General features: G+C 38.4%; 1 protein-coding gene across 1 annotated transcript in view; it reads left to right on the top strand.

Annotated features, from left to right (window-relative positions):
* The window catches only part of LOC106058838 (uncharacterized), a 44505-nt gene extending 31821 nt beyond the window's left edge, over positions 1 to 12684 (top strand). The window contains exons 15-20 of the mRNA XM_056017800.1: positions 586 to 741; positions 1724 to 1930; positions 4543 to 4752; positions 6497 to 6694; positions 9013 to 9393; positions 12384 to 12684. Of these exons, the coding sequence (XP_055873775.1) occupies positions 586 to 741; positions 1724 to 1930; positions 4543 to 4752; positions 6497 to 6694; positions 9013 to 9393; positions 12384 to 12424 (1193 nt within the window). The 3' untranslated portion in view covers positions 12425 to 12684. The remainder of the gene's footprint in view (positions 1 to 585; positions 742 to 1723; positions 1931 to 4542; positions 4753 to 6496; positions 6695 to 9012; positions 9394 to 12383) is intronic.
* The last annotated feature ends 270 nt before the right edge of the window (positions 12685 to 12954 follow it).

Genomic DNA, 12954 nt, shown 5'->3' with positions numbered 1-12954 from the left:
GGCGTAGCTGGGAATTTTTCATCGTTTATGGTCCGGGGGGGGCTTGACCTCTTAGGGGCCCTTCCATTTTGCGTAATATTTAATTTTTAATGTAAAAATTGCTCATTTTGGGCCCCCTTTAAGTTGGGGCCTGGGGAGATTTTAGAATTTTCCCGTCTCCTCCCCCCATCCTAGCAACGCCCCTGGGTAATCCCTACAATTTGGTCATAACATGAAAAAAGGACCTTCTCTTCGGGCAGACGTGCTAACAACTCTGCTAGTTATGTAGTTATATATTTCCATTACAGTTAAGAATGGCGATCTATAAAGGGGACTAACTCAGCTTATACCACCACTTCATTCACCCTTGTTTGAGATACCAAACAAAATTATTAATTAACAATAATTGATTAAGTTATTGGGAAAAATAAATTGTTATTGATTCTTATGATGTGCGAAGTTTCAGCTTGATCCGAGATTGGGTTTGGGAGAAATAACGTGTGCAAACGTTTTACCTGACAGACAAACGAAACGAGTTGATATAAGCTTTGTAAAAAAACAACAACACAACACTGTATATCACTTATTTGTTTTAATCTTATGTAGGAGACTTAATGACCACAGCCACGGTGTCTCATACAGAAATGAAATCAAGACACTTTATACCATGTCAGCATTATTTTACAGTCAAATCACCCTTAATAATATCATTCCCTACTTTCACTCTTATCTCATGGATTCAAATCGAAGCTCTATCCAAAGGTAAGTGGTATATATGTTACAGGTTATCTAGAGGCATGTTGAAAGACATTTAACTGGTAAATTATAGGTATTTATATATGTATATATATATATATATATATATATATATATATATATATATATATATATATTACTAGCTTAATATGGCCCGCGGCTTGCGGTTTGCTCTTTAATAGAGATACATTTATTTTATTTTCTTATTAGGGCCTCCCGGTGTTGGGAGGACATTGAAAATACACTACGGTCTCTGCAATGACCTAAGGAACATTTATGAAAAGTTTTATCAAGATTGGTCAAACGGTTTTGATTTCTATGCGGGACATACATACATGCTTACATACATACATACATACATACATTTATACATACGCCTTACTTTGTTCTTTGTGTATAAGATAAAGTTAACTTTTAGCTTCAATATACCTAAATTATACTATAGATAACTTATGGGTATATTTATGCTATAGGTATCTTATAGATATGTTGTCAGTTAGTCTTAGGGTTAGGTATTTTAGGTATCTTCTATTTAACTTATAGGTATGATAAAGACTCATATAAACCTCATGGTTAACACTCTAGGCAATACATACGCTATAGCATCAGAGCTATACGTGCCTTGGGCCAATAGCATGTCATATGCTGCGTAAGTCTTGTCAAGATCATAACACTTAAAACTTTAACTCTCGCCTGAGTTCCCCCATCCCAGCGAGGCCGGAGGTGAAACACACCAAGGAGTTCCTGCGTATTCATAAACTGCACTACCTCTAACCGTGACAGAGCCTTTCTCTCATCCGACCCCCCCCCTCGTGCAATGCTTGTTCGCTACAACTTGCATTGGGGTCCCACTGGAGGCAGTGATCTATCATGTCCATCCTAACAGACGTTTCCACGGTGGTGCCAAAATATGGCCTGGACTATTTCCCCGACCCTAGATACCAAATGTATAAATTTACCTTTTCTTAACCTTTCCAATTATCTATAGATTTTTTATATGGCCTGCAAGTCCATTTCTTGGAGACACCTAACCAGACCTGCTATACTGGACCATGTTCGGACCGAAGAGATATCTTCTCTAACAACTACACATTGATAGTCATCTGCAATATTCCCAGCTACGTGTGTGAGATGAGGATTTCATTTGACGAGTCTGTAAACGAGAGATATTTCTGTTCAGTCTACGTCAGTGGTGGTGAGAGTCACACTAGTATTTTGGAATTTTAACGCTAAACGCTAAACACATTTTTTTTTGCGCTTTAATTTCTAATATCAATTTAGCGTTTCTTATACCACATCCTTACTAAAGAAGTGATGGTAATGCTATTGCGATAATGGGCCATACTGAATTTCATGCGGTATTCTCAATTGCTATTAATAGCCTCCGAGCTCTAAATGGGTGGATAGGGTTTTCGAAAACGGCTCTAACGATTTTCTTTGAACTTTGACAGTCTATCTTTAGAACTAATGGGCAACACAGTTAAAATCTGGTTTGACCGTTATAATTTGTCCAAATGCATTTGCCATAACTCTTTCTCTCCATAATTATGTACCACATTCTGGTGGAATCAACGTTGGTATCGTCAGTTAGGAGAGAAAGAGTTAATTGTGAAAACAATCATTGGAAATACCCTAGGCAATACTGAATCCTTTAGACTACTTTAGAGAAAGCATATAACAATCGAGCTGGGTATACACCAGCATCAGCGTTATAACCGAAGAACGTTTTTTTTAAAAACACGTATAAAAAGATACTGAAACGAAAAGAAGAAAACGCTTAACAATATGAAAACAAATTTAAAACTAGATTCTCTCAATATAGTAATATTTATTTCCCCTTTTTCGATATCAAACCAAATTTATAACGAGTGGGTTAATTTTTTTTTAAAATTAATTCATGTTTTGTTCGGATCACTTAATAACGGTGAAAAGTTTCAGCCTCCTCCGAGAATGGGAAGTGGGAGAACTAACGTGTTCAAAATTTAAACTATACAGAGTAAGTTGATATAAGCCTTGTAAAAAAAAAAATTCTCTTCTGTCACTTATTGAAAACATATTTATTATTGTGATAAAAAAATTTTTTTTCAAGTTTTTGACTCCTTCTTAAATAAGAAGTTGCTTTTTTTTTTAATTAAAGTTCCCCTTTCAGACCATGCTATCTATAGAGCAGATGAATTTAACTCTTTCTCTCCGTTATTATTTAACACGTTCTGATGGAATCAACGTTGGTATCGTCAGTTAGGAGAGAAAGAGTTAAGGCTATCTGTTTCTTTAGTCAGCGGTTAAAGATCAGGGTGTCATGTGGCCAGCACAACGACCAACTTTATTTTCCCCCAACTAAAGTCAGGTACCCATTAGAGTTGGGTTTGGCTAAGAGGCGCCCTAAGAATTCCGGCAGTTCAAAATCCCAGTCTTCACCGAGATTAGAACCCATTACCTGTTGTGAACTCCTGGCGCTTGGCTTTGACGTGGACACATAAATGTATTTCAAAAACTCAAAGAAACTCCAGCGATATTTTAAGAACAGAATAAATATTTAATAAAAGTAATGAGAATGAACTTATATCTGTAAATAAAAATGTACAACAAACTAGGAAACTGCCTTATCCTATACTTAAACTATTAGTCTCAAATCTCAGACCTCTGAAAACAATAACAATCTCTCAAGGGACGTCACACTCTCCCAACCAATGAACCAAGAAATAGCAACAAATAAAACTACAAATCATCAACTCTTACACCCAAGATTCTATCAAGTGCCATCCACAATACTACATACAAACACAATCACCACATGACCCCAGGTTCGAAGCCAAGGGCTTAACCAGTAGCCGCGGCTCTAAGTGGTGGCTTTAAGTGAAAAGAATTTGACACATTAAGTTTTTTTTCCCCGATTAAGACTTCCACTTAACAACGCAGTCTTAATGTTACAAGATCTTTTTTTTTTCGATAATATTTAGTTTTCATTACATTTCGTTAGATTAGGTTTTTCCACATGCGCTTTAACATGCTGACATTTCTACTAATTGACACGCTTCATTTAAAGTAGTGGACAGTCAGTAGGTTGACATTACTGAAGAGTATACATCTGTTTAAGACTTTTAGCACATAGGTCATAGGTTGGCACATTTAAACCTTCAGCCACTAGAAGTGCATCACATCTATTCCACATGATGGTACTTTTTTTGTACCTTGCACTTTTGAAGAAAAAGCATCTACGTCATTGGTTGGCACTTTTGTAGACTTTTAGCACCTAGAACATAGGTTGGCACTTTTGTAGACTTTTAGCACCTAGAACATAGGTTGGCACTTTTGTAGACTTTTAGCACCTAGAACATAAGTTGGCACTTTTGTAGACTTTTAGCACCTAGAACATTGGTTGGCACTTTTGTAGACTTTTAGCACCTAGAACATAGGTTGGCACCTTTGTAGACTTTTAGCACCTAGAACATAGGTTCGCATTTTAGAAGACTTTTGAATGTCTAGGTCATAGGTTAACACTTTAAAACAAAAAAAGCTTCTATAGAATATACTGGTATTTTTTGAAGAGTTTTAGCATTTTAGGAGATAGGACTGGGTCAGTAGGCCATAGGTTGGTACCTCTTTATACTTAAAGTATCTATTCCACTTGTTGGTACTTTTTACCCTTTTAGCATCTAGGCATTTTTTCAACTATTCAGTGTCCACTCATTCGTAATTTATAAGCGATGTGTACCATGTTTCAAACAGACCTAGTAGTGTAATAAATATTTCGAAATATACTTTAATTGGTATCAACGATGTGCATGTTTTCTTCTTGACCACCAGGACGCAACGTTGCTCTGCGTAAACCAGTGCAGATGTCCAGCTACAGGACAAACAAGCAAGGCATTATCAGTCGCGGGTCACTCTCAGTGGACGGTATAATCAATAAACCGAGTATGTGCGCCACCACAGAGAAGACGAACAGAGCGCCCTCGTTTAGCATTTCGTTCCCGACAAGGATGGTCCTGAATTTGGTCGTCATTTACTTTGCAGGTATTCACTGTGTCAGCATTAGTAATTATTATTATAGCTTTTATATAGCTCTACTTTCATGCTTATGCTCAGAGCGCTTTTGGTCCAATCTCAGTTGTGGACCAGTTGGGGGGGGTGGGGTATCTTAGGAGTTGGTTTAGGCGCTCAGTAAACACAACTCTGCCTGAGTCGGGTGTCGAACCTCGAGCCCCCTTCTAGGTAGCAAAGCCAAGCCAAGTTTAAGTGCACTTGGCCTCTCGACCACGCTTCTTGTAGAGGAGGGATACTATTTGGTGTGTTTAATCGAGATCAATCGTCGTAGGTGTCAACGTTAAGTGTGCGTTGACGCAGTATTATAATATTACACATGAGACCGGGTACTATTAATGTGTCGCGAATGTCGTGGAATGCTGGGTTCGTGCTACCTGGAGTCACACGTGACACGTGACAAACATAGATATTACAGACTGACTTAAATCCACTTTGGCTGACAAAATATAAAGTTTATTTGATGATAATATTAATACTGCACTCCTTGGCAGTTACATTATCCAATACGTAACATAATCACATCCGCATAGCAGCGGTATCAAATATATTCAATATGTTCAATTCTCCAGAATAGACTACAATTAACGTCCGCATCACAACAGGTAACAAATACTTCAACAATACATATCCAACTCTCAGAAAATCAACTACTAGAAATATATGTACTGTCTCAAGTGACCACTGGCTTCGACTGCCCAAAATATACTACTCGACTCTCTAAGTCACTACAGTCCAGACCGGACCAAAAGATACTACTTACTGCCCTGGACCAAAGGATATTACTTGATTGAACTAAAAGTCAATTTAGTCATTCTTTCTTCCTGTTTCTATATCAGGAGTTTCACTTGTCTTTTCACCCTCTTAACCTGAGGTGAACATTTAACAAGGCAATGTCAACCGAGACTGTGACAGTAGGCCTGCAACGTCACAACATGTTTCTAATTAAGAGCAATAGCTCGTTGCCACGTCACAGGTCTGTATCTTGTGGCAACGAGCTATTGGTCTCCACTTTCCGAAGGCTGCGACGTCGCAGGTCAGTGTCGAGACTACTACTACAACGATTCCTCTCGGAATTATGCTGCTAATGTGCACGTTCATGATTTAACAGTGTGAAAAGGGGAGCGGATTGTTTTGGTTGTGTAGGTTAAGGAGTCTCAAAAGAAACCACAACGTGGTCAAGCGTAATTCAAGTGAATAAAAACGAATTGATGAGAAAGTTGACGGAGGTATATTTAGTTTGTTTTCAAAAGAAGTCTGTTCAGGTTTATTTCATTAAGAATTCAATCATCTCAAGCCGGTTAAGTTGTATTAGTTGTATTAGTTGTTTTGGAGCTACAAATCAATGGTAGTGTATCACCAAGTGTTACCTTTGTCAACGAGGGAGCCATCAACTCGTATCAAATGAGTCAATAAATTATTTATAAATAATTATTTTGGTTGATATCTTCTACACTATGAGATATGTAGTTGTAAATGTGAAGTTCTTCACCTTAGAATATCTTTGTTTTTTGTAAAGCATTTTTTATTTGTTTCCTTTTTGTATTTTACCGATTCATGTTTTGTTAATTTAAACTTAATACAAGAATCGGAAGAGGGAGAAATGACGTGTGGAAATATAGTGCCAGACAGACAGACAGACAGACAGTGAATTAACGTCAAGTTTGAAAAGAGAAACTATAGTAGTCGTAATGTTCTTTATTTGGAATTGTTGCAGATGTAACTCTAAAGGAATCAAAATTCTTCAAGATGAAATTTGCAAATGAAAACAATGAAACGATTCGCCACCTGATGTATGTCATGGACAAAAGAGTCAGCATAATACCCCCATCCGATGAGCCCATCAAAAGTATCAAAGTCTCTTTGTGGAGTGCCTACAAAACCCTATCCATTTGTGAATTCGAGGCTTATGGCGGTACGTCTGGTATTGCATGATTGATAACTTATTTAGGGTATGCTGGAGAGGTTCATCTAAAGCTAATTTTTTTTATATATAAAGCTTATATCAACTCACGCTGTCTGTCTGTCTGGTAAAAAGTTTGAACACATTATTTCTCCTACACATAATCTGGAATCAAGCTAAAACATAATACTTTACTTAACTCTTTCTCTCCTAACTGACGATACCAGCGTTGATTCCACCAGAATTAGGTAAATAATTGTGGAAAGAAAGAGTTAATAACCCTTTGGCGTAGACTATAGACGAATACATAATTTTTAAAAAAATTGTGGTTATTACTTATTACTATTTCACTACCCCTGGTAAATTGGTATGATTGGGCATCAATAGCTTTGTCGTTGGTTTTCAGAAAATGTTGTATTTGGTATAGAATTAAAGGGAACTGCATGCTCTTTTTATATAATTTAAAGCCAAGTTTAAAAAAATTAAACATTAATTTAATTTAATGAGGTCAAAATCAACGATGGTATCGTCGATTAGGAGAGAAAGAGTTAAATATTTTTTTTACCAACAGGGGAGACTAAATCCACAGTATTTACATATATGGTTAAATATGTAGAGTTTAGTCCTTTTAAAAGACTGCTTTTGGCGTACGTTCGTCCCCCTTTTTCGTGATACTTGCCCTTCCCAGCGTAACTCTCGGACCATAGTTATAATATCCAACGCTTTTAAATTAAAAGAAAATAATGTCATATACAAACAAGGCATAACTCTCTTTTAATGAGGCTTTTGACTTCGCCGTGGTTTCACCACAATCTAGAATATTTAAGGTTATATTCTGAAGTAAAAGATATGGGCTGTAATTTAAATTGGAGTTAGATAGTCGATGCCTTAAATTGTTCATGATCATGATCACGTGACAGATAAATGCTACGGTGATTAGAAACGACAATGGTATTGTAAACATTTTCCTGATTCTGGAACACATTAAAAATCTGCTGCTTTTTTTCTTTCCTGAATTCGGTTGCTATAATTAATTTTTTTTTACCCACAGGCAATTTTTTTCATTGTTTCTAACTCTGGGGTATAGAGGCGAGGCGGCTGTGCTGTAAAGAACTTGCCTTCCGAACCGGGATTCCGGGTTCGAATGATGGGGAACACTGTGATTTTTAATTTCGGGATCTTTGGGCGCCTCTGAGTCCACCCAGCTCGTACAGGCCTTTCTTAAAACCTTTTTTTTTGGGGGGGGGGGGGGTTGGACAATGGGTGGTACCTGACATTAGTTGGGGTAAAGTAAAGGCTGTTCGTCGTTGTGCTGGCCACATGACACACTCGTTGACCGTAGACCACAGACACAGATGACCTTTATATAATATGCCCTACAGACCACACGGTCTGAAAGGGGAACTTAATACTTTTGTTTATCTCTGGGGTACAGTGCATAACTTGTAATTAAATTATGTTATGCGCCTCAGTTGGCGCATGCGCCATCGGTTGACCATTCTTTAAGGAATGCACAGTTTCTGGTAATTATTTTTGTGCTATTTAGTTCGTAGTTATTTTACTAATGGGGGTCGACTGGTAAACGGTTTAAGCCCCGAAACAAAACTGACACGAGGATATATTTAAGTTAAGAGTGGAATTTTAAAGTTCGGAATTGTAAAGGACGCTATCGAGTTAAGGAAAATATATACCAGAAAGTAGTTGCGTGTAGAACAAATGTTAGTCTTCACAGAGGCGAGGTGGTTGCATAGAAATGTGTATGTCTTCCGAGGGGTGCTCAAATCACGGAAGGATACACGGATTTTAGGGTATCCCCCGAGTCCACGCAATTCTTACAAGTACCCGGCTCACGTTGGAGAAAGTAATAGCGGTTGGTCATTATGTCGGCCACATGATACCCTCGTTGACCTGAGACTTAGATATGAATAAGGTTAACAAAATGAATAAATAAATTAATACATTAAAGCTTTATATAGCGCTACATTCATGCTTATGGCATGCTCAGAGCGCTTTGGTCCAATCTCATTAGTGGACCGGTGGGGGGGTTTTCCCGTGCTGCCTTTAGGCTCTCAGTAAACACAAATCTGCTCAAGTCAGGTGTCTAACATCAAGCCTCCTTCATATGTAGCAAAGCCAAGCCGAGTTCAATACTTAGCCTCTCGACAACGCAAGTTCTCCGATAGATCTGTAAGGACACGCATTATAGCTGTCTTTTAGTAAATAGAGCTTACCACTATAGCAAAACAAAAAATTAATAAACTATACACATGTTAAAGCAAAGTAAGGTTGAATCTTGACCTTATTTGCCAATTAAATCTTGGTATCCACAGAGTGCGCCCCACCAATGTACGGGCCTGATTGCAAGGAAGTCTGCAGCATATCTTGCGTTGATCAACTATGCACTTATGAGGGCTTCTGTCGAAACTGCCCAAACGGAACCCGGGGATCACATTGCTTCGAGCGGTGCGTGCATTGGTGTAATGACGAAGAGAACACCACACTCCGGGTCAGAGACGACAGCACCCGATCCCCCTACCAGAAATTCACTGGCTTTCAACTGGAACATTTCTGGTACTACATCATGGTCGTCTTCGCCATCATCAGCATTTGCTGCATCCGCTTGTCCAGCGTGCCTGTACCAAAAGCTACCTATGGTACAGATATAATTGATGAGGTTTCGAATGTAGGGGTAATTGATCCTGCAAATCAAAGTAAGTAAGAAAAAAAAGTTTGTTTGAGATAAACGAGACAAACAGCTACAATCAAACATTGGCTGTGCTCGAGTACTAACACTATAGATAAGTATAGTAGCTCAGGTGACTGCGTGATACATTTGCGACCTATATATATATATATATATATATATATATATATATATATATATATAGATAGATAGATAGATAGATAGATAGATAGATAGATAGATAGATAGATAGATAGATAGATAGATAGATAGATAGATAGAGAGAGTGAGAGAGAGAGTGAGAGAGAGAGAGTGAGAGAGTGAGAGAGAGATAGATAGATAGATAGATAGATAGATAGATAGATAGATAGATAGATAGATAGATAGATAGATAGATAGATAGATAGATAGATAGACAGACAGACAGACTGACAGACTGACAGACAGACATACAGAGAGAAAGACAGACAGACTGATAAATAGATTGATAGATAGATAGATAGATAGATAGATAGATAGATAGATAGATAGATAGATAGATAGATAGATAGATAGATAGATAGATAGATAGATAGAGAGAGTGAGAGAGAGAGTGAGAGAGAGAGAGTGAGAGAGTGAGAGAGAGATAGATAGATAGATAGATAGATAGATAGATAGATAGATAGATAGATAGATAGATAGATAGATAGATAGATAGATAGATAGATAGATAGATAGATAGATAGATAGATAGATAGATTAATTGCCACAACTGAAGCAGAATGCGAAACGGTTTGTTGGAAGCCTATTAACTTTTTTCTGCTCGTACCGGCCTTCGTTAAGGAAATTCTTTGGGGTGCCGTGGCCAAGGAGGGGGGTGTCCCGCGACCTTTGTTCGCCGACTGTTCTTTAAAATAAGTTAATCCAGCAGATTTCTTCTATGTACTGAATGGCCAACCACTTTGTTGGTAGTCATAGCGCTTGAAGAAGTCAGTTACTTATCTGTCGACTTAAAACAATAACACTTCAGGACAGAAGTACCAAAAAACTCACAAGTAAAAACAACACTACCTAATAAGGTACCCATAAAGACACAAAGATAAAGGTACATTTTTGGTTCTATATGCTAGGACAAATTCGTACAAGTTCTCCTTGTTCTCGTGTGCCATTAGTGCATTCGGTGTTTGTTAGGCAGTGAAACAAATTACTTAAGTTGAGATACAAAATTATCCTTTACCTATCCCTTAGTCTGTTGGACCGTTGGGGCACCATGCAAGATTCGTCGACCGTCTTTCTCCATTCCTCTATTGTCTTTTACCTTAGTTAGAACCTCTTTCAATGGCAGGCCATTAACATGCACGACTAATTAAAAGTCGAATACGCCTAGGGCGTAATTAGTTTCTATTGTTATAAATCCGCTCCCGCGCCACATTGATGGTGCGCATGAGAGCACCATTCAAGACAACTAGTAGAAGACATGTTGAGACAGTGAGACAGGAAGAAGGACTGTTATAGATCCGGCTGAAGTTATGGGAGTCCTAACAGTCTGGAGCTAAGTGCTGTCCTGTGTGATACAAGTGAACTGTTTGGGAGACCTGGAGAAACACTGGGAAGTGTGTCGGTTGTCTGTTCTAGTGTTAAAAAGGACTCTTAGAACTTAAGACTCCCTGTGACTTTATAGCGAAAGTCCAAGTCTAACTATTTGTTGATAGCTTGTAATAAATACATCGTTTTTTAATAACCTCTTACCTTTTGTTGAGTGCCTACCGTAGATTTACAACTCTATTTAACAGAACCCCTGCAATAAATAAAGTAAGATAAACCAATCAAGCCACTGATCCTTGTCACCGATTTGAAACTGTCAGGTAGACTTGAGCCATAGTCCCTTAAAACTCCATGCCAGCAAAAGCGAACAAGAGCTCGCTCTCACTGGCCTGATTGAACACAATCTTCTTTCTTGAAGAAGTCCTTACTAGTGCGTACGTTCACGCTGTCAGCTCCAGTGAATCGGACGCTCCAGACACTCCAGAACTAGAGACACGGCTGAAGGTCGACGACGCGGAAAACGTCAGCCATTTTCCTACACCAGGATGACCGTGCGTGGCCGAGGCCTATCGTTATAGAAGGCCTTAACTCTGACCTGTGACGTCACAACCTTTGAGCCATTTAGGCCATAAGCTTGTCACTACGTCACAGGTCCGACGTCACGGGGCTCGCCATTACTGAAACGGCCCCTCGCGGAACGGGGCCAGAATTGTTGTGTTATGACTCTTCCGCGGTGTTGAATGTAATCAATGCAATGATCATGGGGTAACCTTCAACCAAATCAAGAACACCGGCGAAAGGCCAAACAATCAATAAATAGTACTTGACGCTAGTATCAAACAATCAATAAATAGTACTTGACGCTAGTATCAAACAATTATGAATACTTTAATACTTAAGAAGGGATCCGTCCAATGTCTTTCCGTAAATCAGTATATCTATTATTCGTTATTTCTACTGCTCCACACGAAGCGTCTTCTTTTTAGCGTCACTTAGAGCGTTCTTGTTTTTTAAAGATCTGTCACGTCACTTGTCGCTAAGTAAAACTTTCCCCTTATTCCTGACACAAATAACTAAATCCTAATCATGTCATAACAGTTGACAAGGTTGTGGGAGCTAACTTACAACCCTGCACAGTGCAATAGGAATTATCTCCCACGCTGTACGTACTCCCACGCAATTCTTACTTCACTACTCCATCGTCCATTCCGTTGACATTTACGACCGTTTCCATCCGGGCGCCACTAGGAGGTAGGGTAAATAGTCCTGGATGCTTCGAACCAGCACCCTCTCCCCTGTAAACTTAAACTCTACCTATGGCTTATGACCTCATGAAATGTTAAACGAAAAGGAGGTCAGGTGAAAGAAATACGATCTTTGGCCCTACGATAAGTATAGAGCAAGAAATGTCCTTTATCAAATGACTTTGTATGATCATTAAATACATAATGAATGAAATGATAATAGTCTCTCGTTTCAAAATCTCTTGTACAGAACAAGCGAGAGTCAAAAAAGTATCAACTACAGAGATATAAAGAGACTCAGTACAAGGTCCTACGCCGTTGGTACTTCTATTAAATCACATTGATGCACTGTAAAGGACTTGTGTCCATATGTGTCCATATGCTGTATGTAAATATATGTGCTTGTTAAATTGTTTACCCCCCCCCCTTTCCACTTTCGTACGTTTTTTTTTTTTTTTTTGCGCCCATTTCTACGGGCAATAGTGTCCTAAAAGTGCTCTTGAAAGAAACAAAAATGTATTGACTGTAAGAATCTGAATGTTTCTAATAAAAACTATTATATAAATATTGCTTTTGAATTATTCTTTTGATTTCAATATTAAACTTAAATAAAATGAATGTAAATCTTAATGTAGTATGAATAATAAATATCCACCTTGCCTTAGCTGACATAGAAGAGAGCACCTGGTTGCATACGGCCTCAGATGAAGACAGCTGGAGGTCACTCACAAATGCCGCGGGATACACATTTGAGACCAAACGAAAATCCGCTGCAGAGGACAGACACAGACGGCGAAAGGAAAATCTTAATCGACCACCGG

Source organism: Biomphalaria glabrata, chromosome 18 (genome assembly GCF_947242115.1).
Source record: "Biomphalaria glabrata chromosome 18, xgBioGlab47.1, whole genome shotgun sequence".
Lineage (NCBI taxonomy): Eukaryota > Metazoa > Mollusca > Gastropoda > Planorbidae > Biomphalaria > Biomphalaria glabrata.
Note: the sequence above shows the minus strand (reverse complement) of the source record. Positions and strands in the feature narration are given on the sequence as shown.